The sequence below is a fragment of the Diabrotica virgifera genome, chromosome 1 (genome assembly GCF_917563875.1).
Source record: "Diabrotica virgifera virgifera chromosome 1, PGI_DIABVI_V3a".
Classification (NCBI taxonomy): Eukaryota; Metazoa; Arthropoda; class Insecta; order Coleoptera; family Chrysomelidae; genus Diabrotica; species Diabrotica virgifera.
The window spans coordinates 153,053,706-153,074,043 of record NC_065443.1 but is presented as its reverse complement, the minus strand read 5'-3'; the positions used below and the strand labels follow the sequence as shown (position 1 = coordinate 153,074,043).

General features: G+C 33.8%; 1 protein-coding gene across 1 annotated transcript in view; it reads left to right on the top strand.

Annotated features, from left to right (window-relative positions):
* LOC114327785 (ephrin type-A receptor 2) overlaps positions 1-20,338 on the top strand; it is an 82,145-nt gene that overhangs the window by 14,831 nt on the left and 46,976 nt on the right. Inside the window, exons 2-3 of the mRNA XM_028276495.2 lie at positions 803-1,138; positions 12,530-12,630. Of these exons, the coding sequence (XP_028132296.2) occupies positions 855-1,138; positions 12,530-12,630 (385 nt within the window). The 5' untranslated portion in view covers positions 803-854. The remainder of the gene's footprint in view (positions 1-802; positions 1,139-12,529; positions 12,631-20,338) is intronic.

The following is a 20,338-nucleotide window of genomic DNA, read 5'->3' as shown; positions in this document are numbered from 1 at the left end:
AAATTACTGTAAATAGACGTTATTGCAATAGAAAACTTGTAATGCGGATTTATAAATAGTAAATAGTCCATGGTTCCCCTTCAATAGCTCCTAATTTTGCAATTGGTTTTCTTATCTATTATTTAGTAGAATAATAGATCAAACACTTTCAATTAATATTATGTTTAAGAAAATATGGTTTAAACAATATTTCTTCTAAGTTTTCTAAGTTCTAATTTGTTTAAAATATAAAATTTAAAAACAAAAAAAAACATGTGTTTTAAACAAGTTTTATTTGTTTAAAACAAAAAAAGCGTGTGTTTTGTATAAAATTAAAAAAACATGTTTTTGCAACCCTGCGAGAGGGTGCCTTTCCCAGCAAGCTTAAGTATGACATAATGTCTCCTCTTCACATATTATTTGACATGTTTTTGCGCTTTTCCTAAAAATTGGTGGTTCAAAAGTTATTTAAGGTACAGTAGGAAAAATGAAAGAATACCCATGAACGAACATATAAAACACGCTGTATTGTCCTGTCACCGTGTCACACAAAAAATTGGCCAGCGCAAGTACATGTAATAATTATTGTTACATGTACTTGCACTGGACAATTTTCTTTGTGACACGGTGAAAGAAAAATACAGCGTGTTTTATATGTTCGTTCATGGGTATTCTTTCATTTTTCCGACTGTAGATAGTTTTATCTGAAGAGCACTGTACAACTGAATGGTTCTGAAGGGGGGTTGTTCGTACTTAATTTTATATCTTGCCAATATCTCTTTTGTTTTTGTTTTCTCTTAATTTGGTGTTTTTTTTTTTGTAGAGGTAAAGAACGAATTTAAACAGCCAAAAAAACGTTTTTCAATATAACGAAAATGAATAATCCATTTTTACAATATGATTTTTTGCAACATATGTTTCGAGACCAGATGTTTCTACAAAACCGCAATACATACTCCACAGATAGTACAGATACTACAGATACAGATAGTACTATTGATTTTGAGCCGATGGTACCACAAAAAAAGGAATATGAACCCAAGATGACGGATTTGGAACTGGTAGAAAAAACGGTGTCTAGGATGAAAACAGACAAGGATTTTTTATTGATTTTACAAAATATTTTAAATGTATGCAACGATTCTGAAAAATTTGAAGAGTAAGCATTTTTAATGTTTTTTTATCTTTAACTACCTATTCCAGTCGTCAGAGACGAAAATGCCACTGCACTTCTAAAAATTATAGGAAAAACCTTAATTTTGCTTAGAATGTCAAATTTGGAAACCCAAAAAAGATGCAAAAATGTTTGTCACTTCTTCCCCAGAGTTTCCCCTACGCCCTTCCTCGTAGGAACGAAACGGCAAACATCGATTTACCAAGAATCTGCACGCCGTAGAAAAAATGTTTCAAGCAAAAAATGTAGCTGAATTAATTTTGAGCAAAATTTTTTATTAGCACTCTTTGTGCAGAATAAACCGTTCTCTCAGAAACAACGCTTGAAGCAACCGGCGATTTTGAATATCAGTTACGCGCGCAAAATCAATTTAAGGGGTGGGTATGGTTTGAAATCAACATTTCAAGCACATTTTTGTGATTTTTTTAATTAACTTGTCTCAGCAACATTTGCACGGTTACAAAAGTAAGGTTTACAATATGTTTAAATTACAAGAATTAAGAAAATTAAGAATTTAAATTAAGAAATTACAATATCAGCAAAATGATAAAAAACAACATTTATATGGTGTAGTATAACCGAGTCTTTGAGAAACATTATCACATTATTAAAGTTACTATTATCACTAAGATAGTGGCGGTTTGGTCTTCATCCAGTTTATGTTGTCTTCGGATGTTCGTGTATAGCTGGCACTCAACTAGTATGTTTGCACAGTGTGCATGTCAAAAAGATTGGTCTGAAAGAGTTTACTGTGATATGCCGGATTTATACTCAGCTATTATTTACCACTGCTGCTGCCGTTGACGGAAATATTGCCCGAAATACGATATCAACGCGAGTGAGGTGTTCACATCAGTTCCTCGCCAATATCCCCACAACTCATTACCGAACGAATCACAAGAACGGAATGTGTGAATGTGACAACAACATGTTCTTGCTCCCTTACTCACTGGCCGCTTTGCCGGCGGCAAGGCCGCCTTTGACTTCCGCCACTAGAACCGACTCTTTGGGTATGTAGGTGCAGTGGCAGTAGCATGACGAGTAAAAGCGCGAGTGAGCTATGGGCCATCCGACGAACATACGCCTGTTTTGGATTACTTCGACAACGAATATTTTACTGTTCAACATAAGAAGTACGAAAGTAAATGGCACTAATAATTATTCCAATAAACAACAATGTACTTTGCAATTTACTTTCGTTTTTCTTATTTTGCACAGTAAAATATTCGTTGTCGAAGTAATCCAAAACAGGCGTATGCTCGTGGAATAGGGTATATTTACACATTCACGCTGCCCACTTCCCTGTCGAACAGTATACAGTGCATCAGATTTCTTGGTTGGAATAACAAGCGATTGTTGCCAAAGAGAAGGAAATTCTTGGCTTGTCCATACATAATGTTATATATCTCAAGTAGTTTCGATTGTGTACTTGGATGTAGATTTTTAAGGAAAATTGAGGGGATCATATCGGGTCCTGCTGCCGAATTCTTTAAAGTGGAAATGGCAAATTCGAGTTCTGACAAAGAAAATGGAAGATTTATACACTCTATACAGGGTGTCCCGAAAAGATTGGTCATAAATTATACCACAGATTCTGGGGTCAAAAATAGGTTGATTGAACCTTACTTACCTATATACAATTAATAGTGCACACAAAAAAAGTTACAGCCCTTTGAAGTTACAAAATGAAAATCGATTTTTTTTCATATATCGAAAACTCTTAGAGATTTTTTATTGAAAATGGACATGTGGCATTCTTATGGCAGCAACATCTTAAAAAAAAGTTAAAGTGAAATTTGTGCACCCCATAAAAATTGTATGGGGGTTTTGTTCCTTTAAACCCCCCCAAACTTTTGTGTACGTTCGAATTAAATTATTATTATGGCACCATTAGTTAAACACAATGTTTTTAAAACGTTTTTGCCTCTCAGTACTCTTTCGATAAGCCAGTGTTTATCGACATATTTTGAATCTTTATCGAATCCACCATATATTTGTATATGGTTAAGTACGATTATAGAGACCTGTTAATAATCTGAAAATTTAATTATAATTTACATTTTTAGGTATATTTTGCAAAAGAAGCCACATCTCGACAAAAGGTGACTGGTCAAAAAAAGACTAAGAGGCAAAAAAGTTTTAAAAATACTGTGTTTAACTAATGGCACCACAATAACAGTTTAATTGGAACGTACACAAACATTTGGGGGGTTTAAAGGAACAAAACCCATATAAAAATTTTATGTAAATATATTAAAAAAGAAGCCGCATCTCGATAAAAACTGGCTTATCGAAAAAATACTAAGAGGCAAAAAAGTATTAAAAACGTTGTGTGTAACTAATGGTGCCACAATAATAATTTAATTGGAACGTACACAAAAGTTTGGGGGGTTTAAAGGAACAAAACCCCCTAAAATTTTTATCGGGTGCACAAATTTCACTTTAATTTTTTTATAATATGTTGCGGCCATAAGAATGCCACATGTCTATTTTCAATAAAAAATCTCTAAGAGTTTTCGATATATGAAAAAAAATCGATTTTCATTTTGTAACTTCAAAGGGCTGTAACTTTTTTTGTGTGCACTATTGTATGTAGCTAAGTGAGGTTCAATCAACTTATTTTTGACCCCAGAGTCTGTGGTATAATTTATGACCAATCTTTTCGGGACACCCTGTATAACTGGAATTTGTTGCGTAAGTTTTTGTGGAAGGTTGTTGTTCTAAGGATATATTTTTACCTATTGTTTTGTTGCTAAAATATTCAGCAATTATTTCTGAAATTTCCTGCTCATCAGTAATAACTTTATTTTCTTGGATGAGTGCAGGAATTTTATATGATGTGTTGTGTCCTTTCATTTGTCTGATTTTATTCCACACTTGAGAGGGGTTTGTGTTAGTTAATAGAGCTAACGTATTTTTTCCACGAATCCTTCTTGCTTTCCTTGAGGGTACGTTTCAATAAGGCTCTCATTTTTTTGAAATGTGTAAGATCTGTTTCATGCGTGTTCGTCGATATTTATTTAAAGCTTTTTTACATTCTCTTACAGCAGTTTGGCATATATTATTCCACCATGGAACAGCTCTTTCTCTTGTGAAATTTGTATTGTATGTGCCAATGCATTGTTCAGCTGAAGAGAGTAAACAATTAGTAAAAACATCTACGTTTTTGTTTACATCATATTCAAACAAGATCTGATCGGTTTTTCCCCTAACAGTTTCTCTAAAAATATTCCAGTTCGCTTTTGAAATTTTCCATTTAATCTTAGTTTGAATGGGTTGAGAAGTATTATTAGAGATGATGATTGGGTAGTGGTTACTATTGTATAGGTCGTCCAATGTGTACCAGGAGAGGAGAGGAGAGGAGCAGAACCAGGGTCACAAATACTTAGATCAATAGATGATGTGCTGCCAGACTGGACATGAAAATATGTGCTTCTGCCTGTATTTAGAACATTTATATTTAAATCATTTATCACCTTTTCAATTAGTTTGCCACGCTCAGGTGTGTATTTGGACCCCCACATAGGACTATGGGAGTTAAAGTCACCAACTAGAATAAATGGAGTTGGAAGCTGATTAATTAAATTTGTGATTTCAGTTGGAGATAGTTTGTAATTTTGAGGGATGTATAAGTTGCATATTACGATTTTTTGTGGACACCAAGCGGTTATTGCTGTAGCTTCGAGATCGGTGTCTAGATGGAATTGTTGATGGTATACATCAGAGGAAACGAATATTGATGTCCCGCCACTTGCTCGTGGGTGCGAAGTTCTAATAAAATGGTAGCCAATGTAGTTTTTTAGAAAAGGTGTATGAGAATGGGTGAACTTTGTTTCTTGGAGACAGAAAACTCGGAAGAGAACTCAGAGGTGAGATGTTGAAAGTGTTCTAAGCTTGGATAAAATCCATCGCAGTTCCAATGGATTAGAGTGAAGGATAAAATAAAGCGAAAGATATTATTTATTTTTGTGACTGTTGGGAGGTAAGAGGTAAGAGAACTATCGGAGAATGACTCATCGTCACTAGGATCTAGGATCTGTTTGTAAAAGACATGGTATTGTTGATGTATCGTTATTTTCTGCAGATTTATCATTGCATTGTTGTTTGATTTTTTTTATTAATCGTGTAAGTCTGTTTTTTATTGTTCTTTCAGAAAGATGTGTATACATAGAATGTAAGTTGGTAAGAAGTGTGTTGATGTCGTTTGTAAACTCTAGGGATTCATGGTAGGGGTCATTACTACCTTTACTATTTTCTAAAAACGCAAAAAGTTCGTTTAGAGAGAGAATATTTTGTGGATTTTTGTTGTAGTAGGTATTCAGTTATGTCAAGTCTAGTAATATCGGTGATAATAGTATCATCCGTTTTTCGCCTCTTCTTCTAGTATTTCTTATTACTTTTTAATTCATTGGGATTTCAGGTTTCGGCTAACGGAGATGTAGGAAAAGGTTAGGTGTAGGTTATGTCAAGTCTAGTAATATCGGTGATAATAGTATCATCCGTTTTCGCGTCTTCTTCTAGGATTTCTTATTACTTTTTAATTCATTGGGGGTTTCAGAGGTTTCGGCTAACGGAGATGTAGGAAGACTAGATTCGTCATTAGGTGAGTCCGAAGGAGGTCTTTTTAGGCCTGTTGCTGGAATTTGAGATGACTGGTCGCTTTCATTTATGCTCGTGCTAGGTTTAATGTTCGAGGGTGGGGCTTGGCTCTCTGTCTCTGTAGGAATGATGTATAGTGCAGCCGATATGTGAAACAATTGTGCATTTAATGATAGAAGTATATAGTTTGGACCACATATACTACACATATAAAGGTTCAAATTTAGATACGAGGCCATCTCAGATTTTGCCTTTTACAAAAATGGCGGGCATTCAAAATGGCGACTATACATATTATGTGACTAATAGCACGATAACTTTTGAACGAGATGTCAGATTTCATTAAAATTTGGTATGTAGGTTCCTTTTTTGATGTAGAAGACCGAGATATTAAACCGGAAGAATCAGTTTACCAGAAGTTGTGTTTTTCCTGGTTTTGATGTAAAAATATGTTGTTTTTTTTTTCAATCCTTTCACCCTGTATGTATTAATTTTTCAAAAAGTTAATATCGCCATTGAAAAGAGCGTAAAAATATATTTTAGGAAATATTTTGAACTTTTTAGTCCTGTTAATTACCATTTAATAAATGCATAACGTATCTTCACATGTACCTATGTGCGGCAGATTCGTGCAAATATTATAAGAATTATTGTGAATTTAATGGTAGAAACATATAATTTGGACCACATATACTACACATATAAAGGTTCAAATCTAGATATGAGGCCATCTCAGTTTTTGATTCTTTTACAAAAATGTCGGGCATTCAAAATGGCGACTATACATTTTTTAGTTATGTTAATTACTAATTACCATTTCATAAATGCATAACGTATGTTCACATGTACCCATAGGCGACAGATTCATTTTGAATGCCCGCCATTTTTGTAAAAGACAAAATCTGAGATGGACTCATATCTAAATTTGAATCCTTGTATCTGCAGTATGTGTGGTCCAAATTATATGCTTCTACCATTAAATGCACAATTATTCTTATATTATAATTTGCACGAATCTGCCCCACATAGGTACCTACATGTGAAGATACGTTACGCATTTTTATTAAGTGGTAATTAATATAACTAAAGAGTTCAAAACATTTCCTAAAAACTATTTTTACGCTCTTTTTAACACCGGTATTACCTTTTTGAAAAGTTAATATATACAGGGTGAAAGAATTGAAAAAATAAACAACATATTTTTACAAAAAAATCAGGAAAAACACAACTTCTGGTAAACCGACTCTTCCGGATCAAGAGCTCGATCTTATACATAAAAAAAGAACCTATATCCCAAATTTGGTTGAAGTCGGCCTTTTCGTTCAAAAGTTATCGTGCTATTAATCACATATGTATAGTCGCCATTTTGAATGCCCGCCTTTTTGTAAAAGGCAAAATCTGAGATGGCCTCGTATCTAAATTTGAAGGTTTGTATGTGTAGTATATGTGGTCCAAATTATATGCTTCTACCATTAAAAGCACGATAATTTTTATAATATTTGCACGAATCTGCCGCACATAGGTACATGTGAAGATAAGTTATGCATTTATTACATGGTAATTAACTAAAAAGTTCAATATATTTCCTAAAAAATATTTTTACGCTCTTTTCAATGCCGGTATTACGGTTTTGAAAAATTTATATATGTATACAGGGTGAAAGATTTGAAAAAAAAAACAACATATTTTTACATAAAAATCAGGAAAAACACAACTTTTGGTAAACCGATTCTTCCTATTCAGGAGCTCGATCTTATACATCAAAAAAATAACCCATAAGGTAAGGTCTTTTGGATTTTAAAATTTAAAATCCAAATTTAAAATTAAAAATTTTAATCCGGAAAATAATTTTTTTAGATAATAAGAATTAAATAAGATATTTACATCCTAATTACATTTTGTACCATTGCCAGAAGATAAAATATCTAAATATAGGTAAACACCTAATTAAACCGAAGGGCGCCTTAGCTAGTATTGCAGGCGGGCGCCTTATACCCTAGCACCGGCACTGAATTTACTATCGCTTTACAAAGAAAAAATAATTGGCTTATATTCATTAAGTACCATTTTAGTAATTTTATAACTTACCTAAAATTTATAAACGAACTTCCGCACCGTAACAAACACGTGTCTAGTCTACTTGGCGCTGCTATGTGATACTACCGACTGAATGGCTTAGACGATTTTGACTGAGAAAGACATTTACGGTGACCTCTAATATATAATATCTATATTTAAGAAAATATTTGCAATTGGCCTAATTAAGACACTGGCCTTATTTGGCGACACTACCTTATACCAAATTTGGTTGATGTCGGACTTTTCGTTTAAAAGTTATCGTGCTATTAGTCGCATATGTATCGTCGCCATTTTGAATGCCCGCCATTTTTGTAGAAGGCAAGATCTGAGATGGCCTCGTATCTAAATTAGAACCTTTATATGTTTAGTATATGTGGTCCAAATTATGTGATTCTATCATTAAATGCACAATTCTTATAATATTTGCACCAATCTGCCGCACTAGGAAGATGAAGGAGGTCTTTTTTGGACTGTTGCTTTAATTTGAGATGACTGGTCGGTTTCATATTTGTTCGTGCTAGGTTCAATGTTAGAAGTTGGGGCTTGGGTCTCTGACTGCGTAGGAATACTGGAAGATGGGGGATTGTTGCAGTTATTTGCAACATGTCCTGTTTGCTTGCAGATAAAACATTCCATTCTACCCGTAGAAAGGAATATTCTATGTTCATTGCCATCATATGAAATAATTAATGATGTCTGTATTTCGTAGTTTTCAGATGGGGAATTTATATAAACTTAGCGCCTGAAACTTAATACGTGACTGTATTCATCTCAAGGAATACCTGCTTTGAGAAACGATATGGGGGGTGCCAGATGTAAATCAAGACTTTTTATAGCGTTTTCAGCAACTTCATGAGGAATAAAAGGTGAAATATTTGAAATTAAAATTCTTTTGGTTGGAGATATATAAGCCTTCGAATGTTGAGAGAGAATGTGTTGATTTGAATTAATGGGTGAGAATGGGTAAATATATACCCTTATATTAGATATACTGGATGCGAAGCAAATATTCTTGGCTCCAATGATATTACCAATTGCGTGAACGTAGTCATATAGGTAGTTTTAAACAACTGTTCTCGGAATGAAAAACTACGGCCTGACTTTTTCTCGGAAACGCTGGCCTAGGGACGGCTTTTAATGCGGCGGTATACAATAAGTTATTGTTAGTGGCTGAGTTGGTGTTCTTTACAGTTTAATTTGTTGACATTGTTGGTTTTGAGCTATCCTCGTAGTCAAAGACAGCTTCTTAAGTTTGGTTTGACATAATTATTGAGAGTCAGGAGGTTGCACCTTATTATGCAACTTATTATGCACCATAGTGGTGGAAGAAAATATACACACTACACTGATATACACTGCACTTTGTTATTGTCCGGAACAAGTTTAAAACGTAAAACAAGTTTAAAAACTATTTATAAACACGGTAATTTAGGAGAACAGTAAAAACGATGTTACTCGCTCAGGTACTCGTATCGAACTCTGTGATGATTTTTTGTTAAATTGTGTTAGAATTATTTTATTTTTAAGATAAAAACTGTATTCAGTACAATTCAAAGAGTGTTTAAAAAAATAAACGGTGGCAAATTTTTACAGACACCTAAAAAACGTATTTGGCGGTGGACATCAGAACTCGTCATTAGATCATGTGAAACAAAAAATTCAAATATATTTTATTAGCTTATGAGTTTCTCTAGTTGGCACTGTTGAGTTTTTTAGGTTTAACAATATTTGAGGTTCTGGCATCATTCAGAAGTCAAAATATCGAAATTTCTTGTAAAAAAAGGGTGAAAATCAACATATTTATTATTGTTACACAAAATAAGCATAAAACAAAAAATTTCTCGACAGCGTTACCTCACGAAATATATAAAGAAAATATATGCAAAATTTGAGGCGGAGCGGTCAAGTAGTTTTTGAGTTATGGTGCTTCTCAGAGGCTTTTTTCAGTGCGTCACAAGTGACAAAAAAAGTACATCTGTGATTATACACATTTATAACATTTATTGTAGTTGTTGATAGATGACGCTATAATCGGGCAAAAATGATTTATTACAATACGATATAATATTTGTGTATAATATTTGTGTTTATTGCATTTATAAAAAGGTATGTTCTTTGATGTGTATAGTCGTATCTATAAATTGTAAATAAATTGTACATATTATAATCATTTTTTTATTATTGCGCCATCTATCAACAACTAGAATGAATGTTATAAATGAGTATAATCACCGACATACCTTTTATCTGTCACTTCTAACTTAATGCGTTAAAAAGAAATAGTGCTGAGAAGCACCATACAATGTCCACCACTTTTAAAAAAGAGGTTTTTAGACCAGGGCGCATCTGTAAAAATATTAGTACATTTGGATGTTGAGAGCTGACTCATTTTTTTGCAGAAATTGCTTGAAAATAACTCATATAATAATATTTGAGTTATCCTCCCACTCAAAAAGGTCCGGAACATTGTTTAAATAATCAAAATGTCAAAAGATTAAGGAAAAATTCGATTTTTTTCTTGATTTTTTGATTATAACTTTAAAAGTATTCATTTTCGAGAAAACATAAAAGTTGCGTAATTAAATTTCCTACAATATAGGATAAACTGAAAATTTTAAAAATTGTCTCCCTTGTTGCATAATAGCAATAATTTCGAAAAAACCATAAAAAACAAGTATTCGAATTTTACGTTTTTCAACCATTTATGCTACACTTAGCACCTTCATATTTCAGCCAGAAAAACTTTATGATATGATAAAACAATACTGTAAATTTCATTAAGATCGGTTTAATAGATTTTGAAAAATAAATTTTGCAATCCAGTTTTCGCAAAAAAATTCATTTTTTCAAAATGTTGCCGCACTGAAAATAAAGCAGACAGCAAGTTGAATTTTTTTACATATAAAAGAATACTGTACCTTTTATTTGCAATTTGCAAAATTAAAATCGGTTAACTACCACGGCGTCAGGAATTTTTTTAAATAAACATTAATTTTTGGTGCTACGCGCAGGACAGCGGATACGTTCGCTCTGATTGGGCATTCCAATTACCTTTGATAATGATTGATAAATTTTAATTTTTAGTACATTTGGAAATAAATAAATAAATTTGTTTATTGCAAAATAAAAACACATACTCTGTCCTTTAAAATAACACTTTTCTTAGCAAAAACTTTCTTGGATCATATATTTTAACATAGAAAATAAAAGTGTATTATTTTTAAACATATGCAATTGTTTAAACAATTTTTCACAAACAATAATCAAATTAGTTTGATTTTTAGGAATTAAAATATGAACATACTACAGAATATAGAGTAAAAAAATATATTAGATAAAGATTGGAAGAAATTTTGGTGGAAATCAACTTGTGTGAATCGAACACCGCTGTCCTGCGCTTAGCACGAAAAATTAATGTTGATTTAAAAAAATTCTTGACGCCGTGGTATTTAACCGATTTTAAATTTTGCAAATTGCATAAAAAGGTACAGTATTCTTCTATTTGTAAAAAAAATTTAACTTGCTATCTGCTTTATTTTTGGTCCTGCAACCTTTTGAAAAAATGAATTTTTTTGCGAAAGCTTGATTGCAAAATTTATTTTGCAAAATCTATTAAACCGATCTTAACCAAATTTACAGTATTATTTTATCATTTCATAAAGTTTCTCTGGGTGAAATATGAAGGTCCTAACTGTAGAAAAAATGGTTGAAAAACATTCGAATGCTTGTTTTTTTACATTTTTTTTTCGCAATTATTGCTATTTTGCAACAAGGGTAACAATTTTAAAAAAATTTATCCAATCTTATATTGTAGAAAATTTAATTACTCAACTTTTATATCAGTATAACTTTTCTCGGAAGTGAATACTTTCAAAGTTATAATCAAAATACGAAGAAAAAAATCGAATGTCTCCTTCATTTTTTGACATTTTGATTGTTTAAACAATGTTCCGGACCTTTTTGAGTGGGAGGATAACTTAATTATTATTATATGGATTAATTCCAAGCAATTTCTGCAAAAAAATCGAGTCACCTCTCAACGTCCATCTCAAAACAGATCCGCCCTGGACTATTTGAGAAAAACGCGATTGTTTTGACAACTTTATTTTTAATTTCTTTTTTGTCTGTCAAATCGTAAAGTAATGCGCACCGCAATGTTTTTAAATCGCTGGGTAATTTACATAAAAGAGAAGGGGAACAGCTGTTAAACGTTTCTCACTACTCTCAAGCGCGCGGGTGCGAAGCTGCTGCAAAGCTACTGTATATTAAACATCCTGTATTTCCGGTAATTTTAATTAGATCAATGTGAAATTTTCAGAGAATTTTCTTGAAGTTACATACTTTCATTTAAATTAATAAAAAATCGAAAATTTCAAACCATACACCCCCTGCCCTTAAATAAAATTTGTATCAACTTGGCGGTAAAAATTCGATATCTTGAGATCGACAAGAAGTGTGCTATCAACAAAAATCAAAATGCGTTTTAAAAGTGTAGAGTGTAGCTCGTAGGGTGAAGACTTTGTGTGTTAGAGGAAAGTCCGAGATAGAAGTGGCATACTTTTTGGGGTCCCAAAATTGACATTCTCAAAAAATTCAACTTCTTCGATTGATTTTTAGAGTTGTGTTTTGAGTGGTTGTTTAAATATGTGAAACCTTTATGTAGCTTTGTGAAAACATATTTTTTACTATTAATTTTAGAGTTAATTTAGGCGTACTAAGAGGTTTTGCACAATTGCTAGACGAGATTAGCGATGATAATTGCGAGAAACCATTGAAGCTTATATCTACAACATTATCTGGTATGTTAATATTAGTATAGTGTTGAATAACTCTGCTTATTATTTATAATACACTAAGCATCAAAATTAACGCACCACTTTAAAAATGGGACATTTTTATGTCTCGTATTTCCTAAACCTGTTGTCAGATTTGAGTGATTTTTTTAGCATATTATAGATTTATTCTTCGAGAATATCGATGTAGTAATAGTATTGCTAAACAGGTAAGTGTCATTGTATACCGGGTGTAACAATGATAGTGTGTTTTTTCCTCAAAGTTTGGAACACCCTGTGGAATATTCTAGCGTATATAAAATGTTGAAATTAAAACTCAACTGTAGCCTTAGGGCCGGTTGTTCGAACGCTAATCAAAAATTATCATTATCAAATATTTAATTACTGTCACCAACTGTCAATGTCACCTTTGTTTGGGTTGCTGAAAACATAATTATGGTTTACAATTATGAAATTAGTTAATCAATTATGTTAATAATTGTTATGTTAATTGATTAACTAATCTCATAATTATAATCAATAATGTTTTCAGCAACCCAATCAAAGTTGACATTGACAGTTGGTGACAGTAATTAAATATTTGATAGTGATCATTGCTGATTAGCGTTCGAACAACCGGCCCTAAGGCTTTCTTAACATTTTGCTTTTTGATTCATTTGCTTATGTGGGATAATAATAAAGTTAGGTACATTAACAACTAGCCATGTTATGCATCAATACAGGGTGTTTCTAAATGTTCGACAAACTTTAAGGGGCAATTCTGCATGAAAAAATAATGATCATTTGCTTTATAAATATATGTCCGCAAATGCTTCGTTTCCGAGATACGGGATGTTGAATTTTTTCTTTCAAACTGACGATTTATTTATTGCTCTAAAACCGGTTGAGATATGCAAATAAAATTTAGTAGGTTTTAAGAGGTAGTTATTGCGCATTTTTTGACATACAATTAAGAATTTTATATTCACCATTGGCGTGCATACGGGCCATATTACCCATATGCACGCAATGGTGAATATAAAATTCTTAATTGTATTTCCAAAAATACGCAATAAATAGCTCTTAAAACCTACCAAATTTCATTTGCATATCTTAACCGGTCTTAGAGCAATAAATAAATCGTCAGTTTGTAAGAAAAAATTCAACAAAAATGAATAACCATTTTCAATTTCGTTGCAAAACGAAAATACAACCGAACCATATTCCAGTCCAATCAGAGAGTGCTGCAAGCACCTCTACCGGTTTCGAAACTTATTAGTCTCTCATCAGGAGGCACATATGCTGCTCTCCCTGATCCAACCAAAACAAACCCCAGCGTGCAGTCCCGAATTGCAACGAACGAAATGGCATAGATGCCCTAGCGGCAACTGCTAGCAAAAGACTAAGTTTTCACTCTAATGGCATATAACATATCCCACCAGAATGAAAACAATGGGAACCTTCTCTGGTTACACCTCCGAGGCTTCTACAATTTGCAATCCATACGGATGCTGAGACTAAGGAAGATGAGGGAATTCTACAATTTACAATTCACGTCACATCTGCTCAGCGCGGTAAAGTTCCAACGAGACTGGTTCCCTTCATACTCCACACAGAGTAAATTGTTTTCATTCTGGTGGGATATGTTATATGCCATTAGAGTGAAAACTTAGTCTTTTGCTAGCAGTTGCCGCTAGGGCATCTATGCCATTTCGTTCGTTGCAATTCGGAACTGCACGCTGGGGTTTGTTTTGGTTGGATCAGGGAGAGCAGCATATGTGCCTCCTGATGAGAGACTAATAAGTTTCGAAACCGGTAGAGGTGCTTGCAGCACTCTCTGATTGGACTGGAATATGGTTCGGCTGTATTTTCGTTTTGCAACGAAATTGAAAATGGTTATTCATTTTTGATTTACATTTACTCTGTGTGGAGTATGAAGGGAACCAGTCTCGTTGGAACTTTACCGCGCTGAGCAGATGTGACGTGAATTGTAAATTGTAGAATTCCCTCATCTTCCTTAGTCTCAGCATCCGTATGGCTTGCAAATTGTATAAGCCTCGGAGGTGTAACCAGAGAAGGTTCCCATTGTTTTCATTCTGGTGGGATATGTTATATGCCATTAGAGTGAAAACTTAGTCTTTTGCTAGCAGTTGCCGCTAGGGCATCTATGCCATTTCGTTCGTTGCAATTCGGGACTGCACGCTGGGGTTTGTTTTGGTTGGATCAGGGAGAGCAGCATATGTGCCTCCTGATGAGAGACTAATAAGTTTCGAAACCGGTAGAGGTGCTTGCAGCACTCTCTGATTGAACTGGAATATGGTTCGGCTGTATTTTCGTTTTGCAACGAAATTGAAAATGGTTATTCATTTTTGATTTACATTTACTCTGTGTGGAGTATGAAGGGAACCAGTCTCGTTGGAACTTTACCGCGCTGAGCAGATGTGACGTGAATTGTAAATTGTAGAATTCCCTCATCTTCCTTAGTCTCAGCATCCGTATGGCTTGCAAATTGTAGAAGCCTCGGAGGTGTAACCAGAGAAGGTTCCCATTGTTTTCATTCTGGTGGGATATGTTATATGCCATTAGAGTGAAAACTTAGTCTTTTAAAAAATTCAACATTCCGTATCTCGGAAACGAAGAATTTGCGGACATATGTTTATAAATCAAACTGTCATTATTTTTCATGTAGAATTACTCCTTAAAGTTTGTCGCACTTATTTAGAAACACCCCGTATTGATGACCAACGTTGCTAGTTGTTAAAGTACCTAACTTTTTTATTATCGAACATAAGTGAATGAATCAAAAAGCATAATGTTAAGAAAGCCTAAGGCTATAGTTAGGTTTTAATTTCAATATTTTATATCTATAATAAAATCTACCAAATAAAAAGTTTCGTAAAAAAATAAGAAACTAAAATTGACAAAATTTCTTGTAACAACCGAATCATTTTCAAAATCCAACAAAAAATTGTTTAATAGGGGGTGCGTCCTTTACAAGCCTCAATAACTGCTTGGCAACGTATTGGTATATTTTTCACTAAAATTTTAAGCACATCTTGCCTGATTTGCATCCAAAGTTGTGGGCATTGGTTTCTTAATTGCTGAAGAGTTTCAGGGCGCGGCTCGTATTCATCGTGGCTCGTATGCTCTCAATGCAGTTGAGATCAGAACACCTGTAGCCCAGTAAATGAACGGGAAATTCAGCGATACCGTGTAATTTTCAGGGGCAACCCGAATTGCATGAAAATTTGGATTTAGGTTCTACTTACCCCCCACTTCAAAGTTGAAATTGTGCCTTTGGTTACTTTTACTTGGGGGTGACAGTCATCCCTTCTCGGGGGTGAAAAAACATACGTTCAAGATAAGCAAAAGTGTAGCTTATAAGAAACCCAAAAAAATGGTGTATCAGTAAAGTCTATCAATCAAATAAAAACAAAGTTGTAGCTCATGAAAAATACGTTCTTATTCGTCTAATTCCAAATCGAATATTTCAAGGTGAAATCACCGAAAAATTAAGCACTTTTCGGGAAAAACCCATTTAAACTTTTTTAAAGTGTTTATAAAAAGCGTTGTTTTAATTGTTAACAAAAGTTTTAGCATTAAAAATAAGCGAGTTACGCTCAAAATAAACTTGGCCCCCTTTTTTTTTGTAAAAAATCATGAAAATCTCGCCGTGTTTAGCTCCCCAAATGAAATTAATCGCTACCGCTTTACAAACAATTTACTTACCTATCTATTTTTTATATGATCTGTTAGTCTCACCGGTTTAAACTGTTTATTTTTTAACCCGGCACCTGCCACGTGGCTTTGCAAGGCGCCAACTGCCACGTGGGGATCTCACAGCACCCCTTAACAATTTTCTGTGATCCACTTGTTTAAAAAACAAAATAATGTGTTGAGTAACACAAGAATATAAATAAACATGTTTTATTAACTTATTAGCCACTAATATGTTATAAAAGTTGAAAAATAAAATGAAAAAGGTGTTATAAGCAAATTAGCAAGTACCAAACCATAATAAATGAAGTCAAGTAAAATATCTAAAAAAATTAAGATATAGTGAGTATATAGTCTATATTAATAATTTAAATCAGTTATTTCAATACAAAATGTAAATTTGACCTGTTTATATCAAAAATACAAAAAAAATTTAAAACATAAAGTGCCAGATGATGACACCCCAGTTCGACCTTAGAGTTATAAGTTCAGAATGACACTAAATAACCACTTTAAACACTAACACATATATACTATATAATATTATAGAAAGCTACTATGACGCACAGCTCGCTTACCAAACTTGAAATACCAAATATTTGATAAAAATATGTTATGGGGTGCTGGTAGATCCCCACGTGGTAGGTGCCGGGTTAAAGGGTTATAATTGAGAAAGCTTGAATGGGTCACTAATCACGAGTGTATGCAAATTTTGAACAGCCATATCTTAACCAATTTTTGTCTTACGGAGAAACAAAATGAAACTAGCATATTTATAATAGCAAAATCTACATTTTTTTACTCTTTAAGATTTTTCTTGTCACTAATACTTTTTAAGTTATTTTGAAAAATTGAAATTTTTAGAAATTTTTTTTTACTATAAAACCAACTGTTTTCAGAAATAAGCACTTCGAACCAATCAAACTTACAGATCATATAAACAATACACATACAGTTAAAATAGATGGTAAAGCCAAACGATTAATTTCATTTAGGGTGCTAAATAGAGGGAAGTTTTCACGATTTTTTACCAAAAAAAAGGGGCAAACTTTTTTTTCAGTGTAACTCGTTTATTTTCGATGCTGTAAACTTTTTTAAAAAACAAATAATAAGCTTTTTTCGATACTTTAAAAATGTTAATAAGGTTTTCCCGAAAAACTCTTCTTTCTTCGGTAATTTCGCGTTGAATTATTCGATTTGGAATTAGACGAATAAGAACGTATTTTTCATGAGCTACAACTTTGCTTCTACTTAATTTGTAGACTTAACTGGTACACCATTTTTTTCGTTTTTTTCTAGGCTACACTTTTGCTAAAAATATTTTTTTCGATAAAATATTTACTTTTTGAGTTATTTGGGAAAAACGGTCTGAACACGTAGTTTTTTTGTCGAAAAATCAACATTTTAAATCGCGAATAACTCGAAAAGTATTGACTTACGTAAAAAAGGTGCTTAAAATAAGTCAATTTATCCATTTCCGGCCTTATTTTAAACACGCGTTTTTCACGCCCCGAGAAGGGGTGAATGTCACCCTCCAAGTAAAAGCAACCAACGGCACAAATTCAACTTTGAAGTGGAGGGTAAGTAGAACCTAAATCCAAATTTTCATGCAATTCGGAGTTGCCCCTGGAAATTACACTCCAAAACGGTCATTTATTGGGCTACTGAGGGTCATGGCAAATGGAGAATACCTTGATTTTCTCGAGCTTCAACTGCAGTGGCAGACCGGTGCGGAGTTGATTACCATCAAGATAAAGAGTCTTGACCAGCAGCGGCGTGAAAATGTGAAATAATATTGTTAAATACACTGGTCATATTCCTGTTTAAAACTGAAATCTTTTCGACAATCAAAAGAAATTCCACCCCACACTGTAACAATACCTCCTCAAAATGGACGAATTTCCTGGACAGGTCGACGATTTCTCGGCACTAACGGATTGGTCCAAACACGTAAGCGGCGACGATCAGAATACCTTCCATAGCGCGACCCGTCGGTAAAGAATACAGATTTCCATTTTTCCTGCCTATTTCGATGTTCCAGATTCCAATTGGAATAAGCTTAAGCTTGTCTTTGTCGTCTGTGCTCTGCCTCTGCGGGGAGTGGAACTCTTCTTAAAACACGCCTTGATCTTAAATTGACCTCGGACAGTCTTCAATGTAGAGTTGCTAGTGAAATCGCAGTTCTCGTCACATTAAAAACCTTCTATTCAGGATTCTACAGGTATCGAGTAGCGTTCTTCGAGATGATGGGCGTAGTAACTCTCGGCCTTCCAGTTCTTAGCCGTTCCAGAACATTTTCCGTTTCGTTGAAACGATTGACTAACTAAGGGTAAGAACAGAACAAGTGGGTCGCGGTGGAGGTGGAGGTCGCGGTCGATGTCGATATCCATGTAAAACAAACACATTGTAGTGAATGGAAGAGAACAGAGCAGGTAAGTCGCGGTGGAGGTTTAGCGCGATGCCATCCAGGAGGTTTTCATCGATGCTTTTAAAAATAAAATGAGTTTGTTTTACATGGATGTCTACTGCGCGGCATACTGCGCGGCTTCCCTGTGATTGGTCCGTTCGATGACAAGTTGTCATTACCTGCGCTATCTGAGTTGATACTTTTTATATAATCCCTTTTTCGTATTCAGTTTATTTTTGAATTTCTAAAGCACTTAAATACAGTAAATTTTTGAAATATGAAGAAGGATCTGATTATCTACAGTTGACATTTCATCACTATCATCACTTGACTGACACAACATCGCAAAAGCACAGTCTTTTTGTCATTCAAATTTCATTAAACTACTTCACTTGATAGTGGTTCTAGCTCGACTGACAGCGCAGGTGACCTACTTGCTATGTGCTGTCGACATCGACCACGACTTAACTAGTAGCATCCACCGCGACCTACACCTCCATCTCGACCTACTTGTTCTGTTCTTACCCAGAATTCCTAGAAACTACACTTTGCGATACATTAAAACTTTCACCTATATCCACTTGCCTAGTCCCAGCCTGGATCATACCAATAGCCATATTTGCCTCTGTAACACTTCCTTTTTTCAATACCTCGACTCTAAAAAACTTCAAAATGCTATGTATAAGGATTGTTTAGAATTCTATACAGTTCAGAGACGACACATGTGTTATTCATGCCTTCTAAATTATTGTGATAAAAATGTACTGATAATTTTTTGTGAATAACAAAAGGATTTAATGGGACTGTTTACTTCCATTTGATATGAAAATAACCAAATTTTTCGATAGCAAAAGTTTTATGTGAATAATACCAATATCCATAACATTTGACTATAAAGCAGTTTACTATGAAGATTATGGCACCTACTTACACACACCCAAACTTATATGGAATCACCTGATATTTCTTATTATATCGTGCGAATTTATAAAAACGAACACACGACGTCAAACAATATTTATTTTAAAGCAATTTAATAACAAATACATAACAATACGGAACTTGCATAAATTTTGAAATATTAAAATGATATTAAAAAAATAGGGTAACATGATCTTAAAACGCTTGCATGCGAAAAATACAAATATTTTTAACCCGTACGCTAATTACGACGCTTTGAAAATGCTATAAAATTCAAATATCTTAGGAGGCTCTTGAACGTCCTTCTATTGGTCCGACGTCACGGGCCACGATCAACCGGGCTAACAGTCGGAAACAACGCGATTAGGGTAGGTATCACGGGTATATTACATTTTAATCGTCTTTAATGGAAAATTACTAGGTATTATTTATGTTCATCTTATATATTGTAATAAGTAGTTCCCCAATCAGCTTAGTTTTAAACTGAAATTGATAAAGTTGAGTGCTACTTTGTAAAGAGTTTAAAACGCATAATATGACGGACGGGGGTAAGTCTGACAACTTACCTACCGTTGATGTCTTCATGGTGGCAACTTTTATAAAAAGTAGTGAAAGCTATTCTATTGGAGAAATGCGAGGTGTCAAGGCAAATAAGTAAGAGTTATTAATAAGCATGTTTAAACCGTTTAT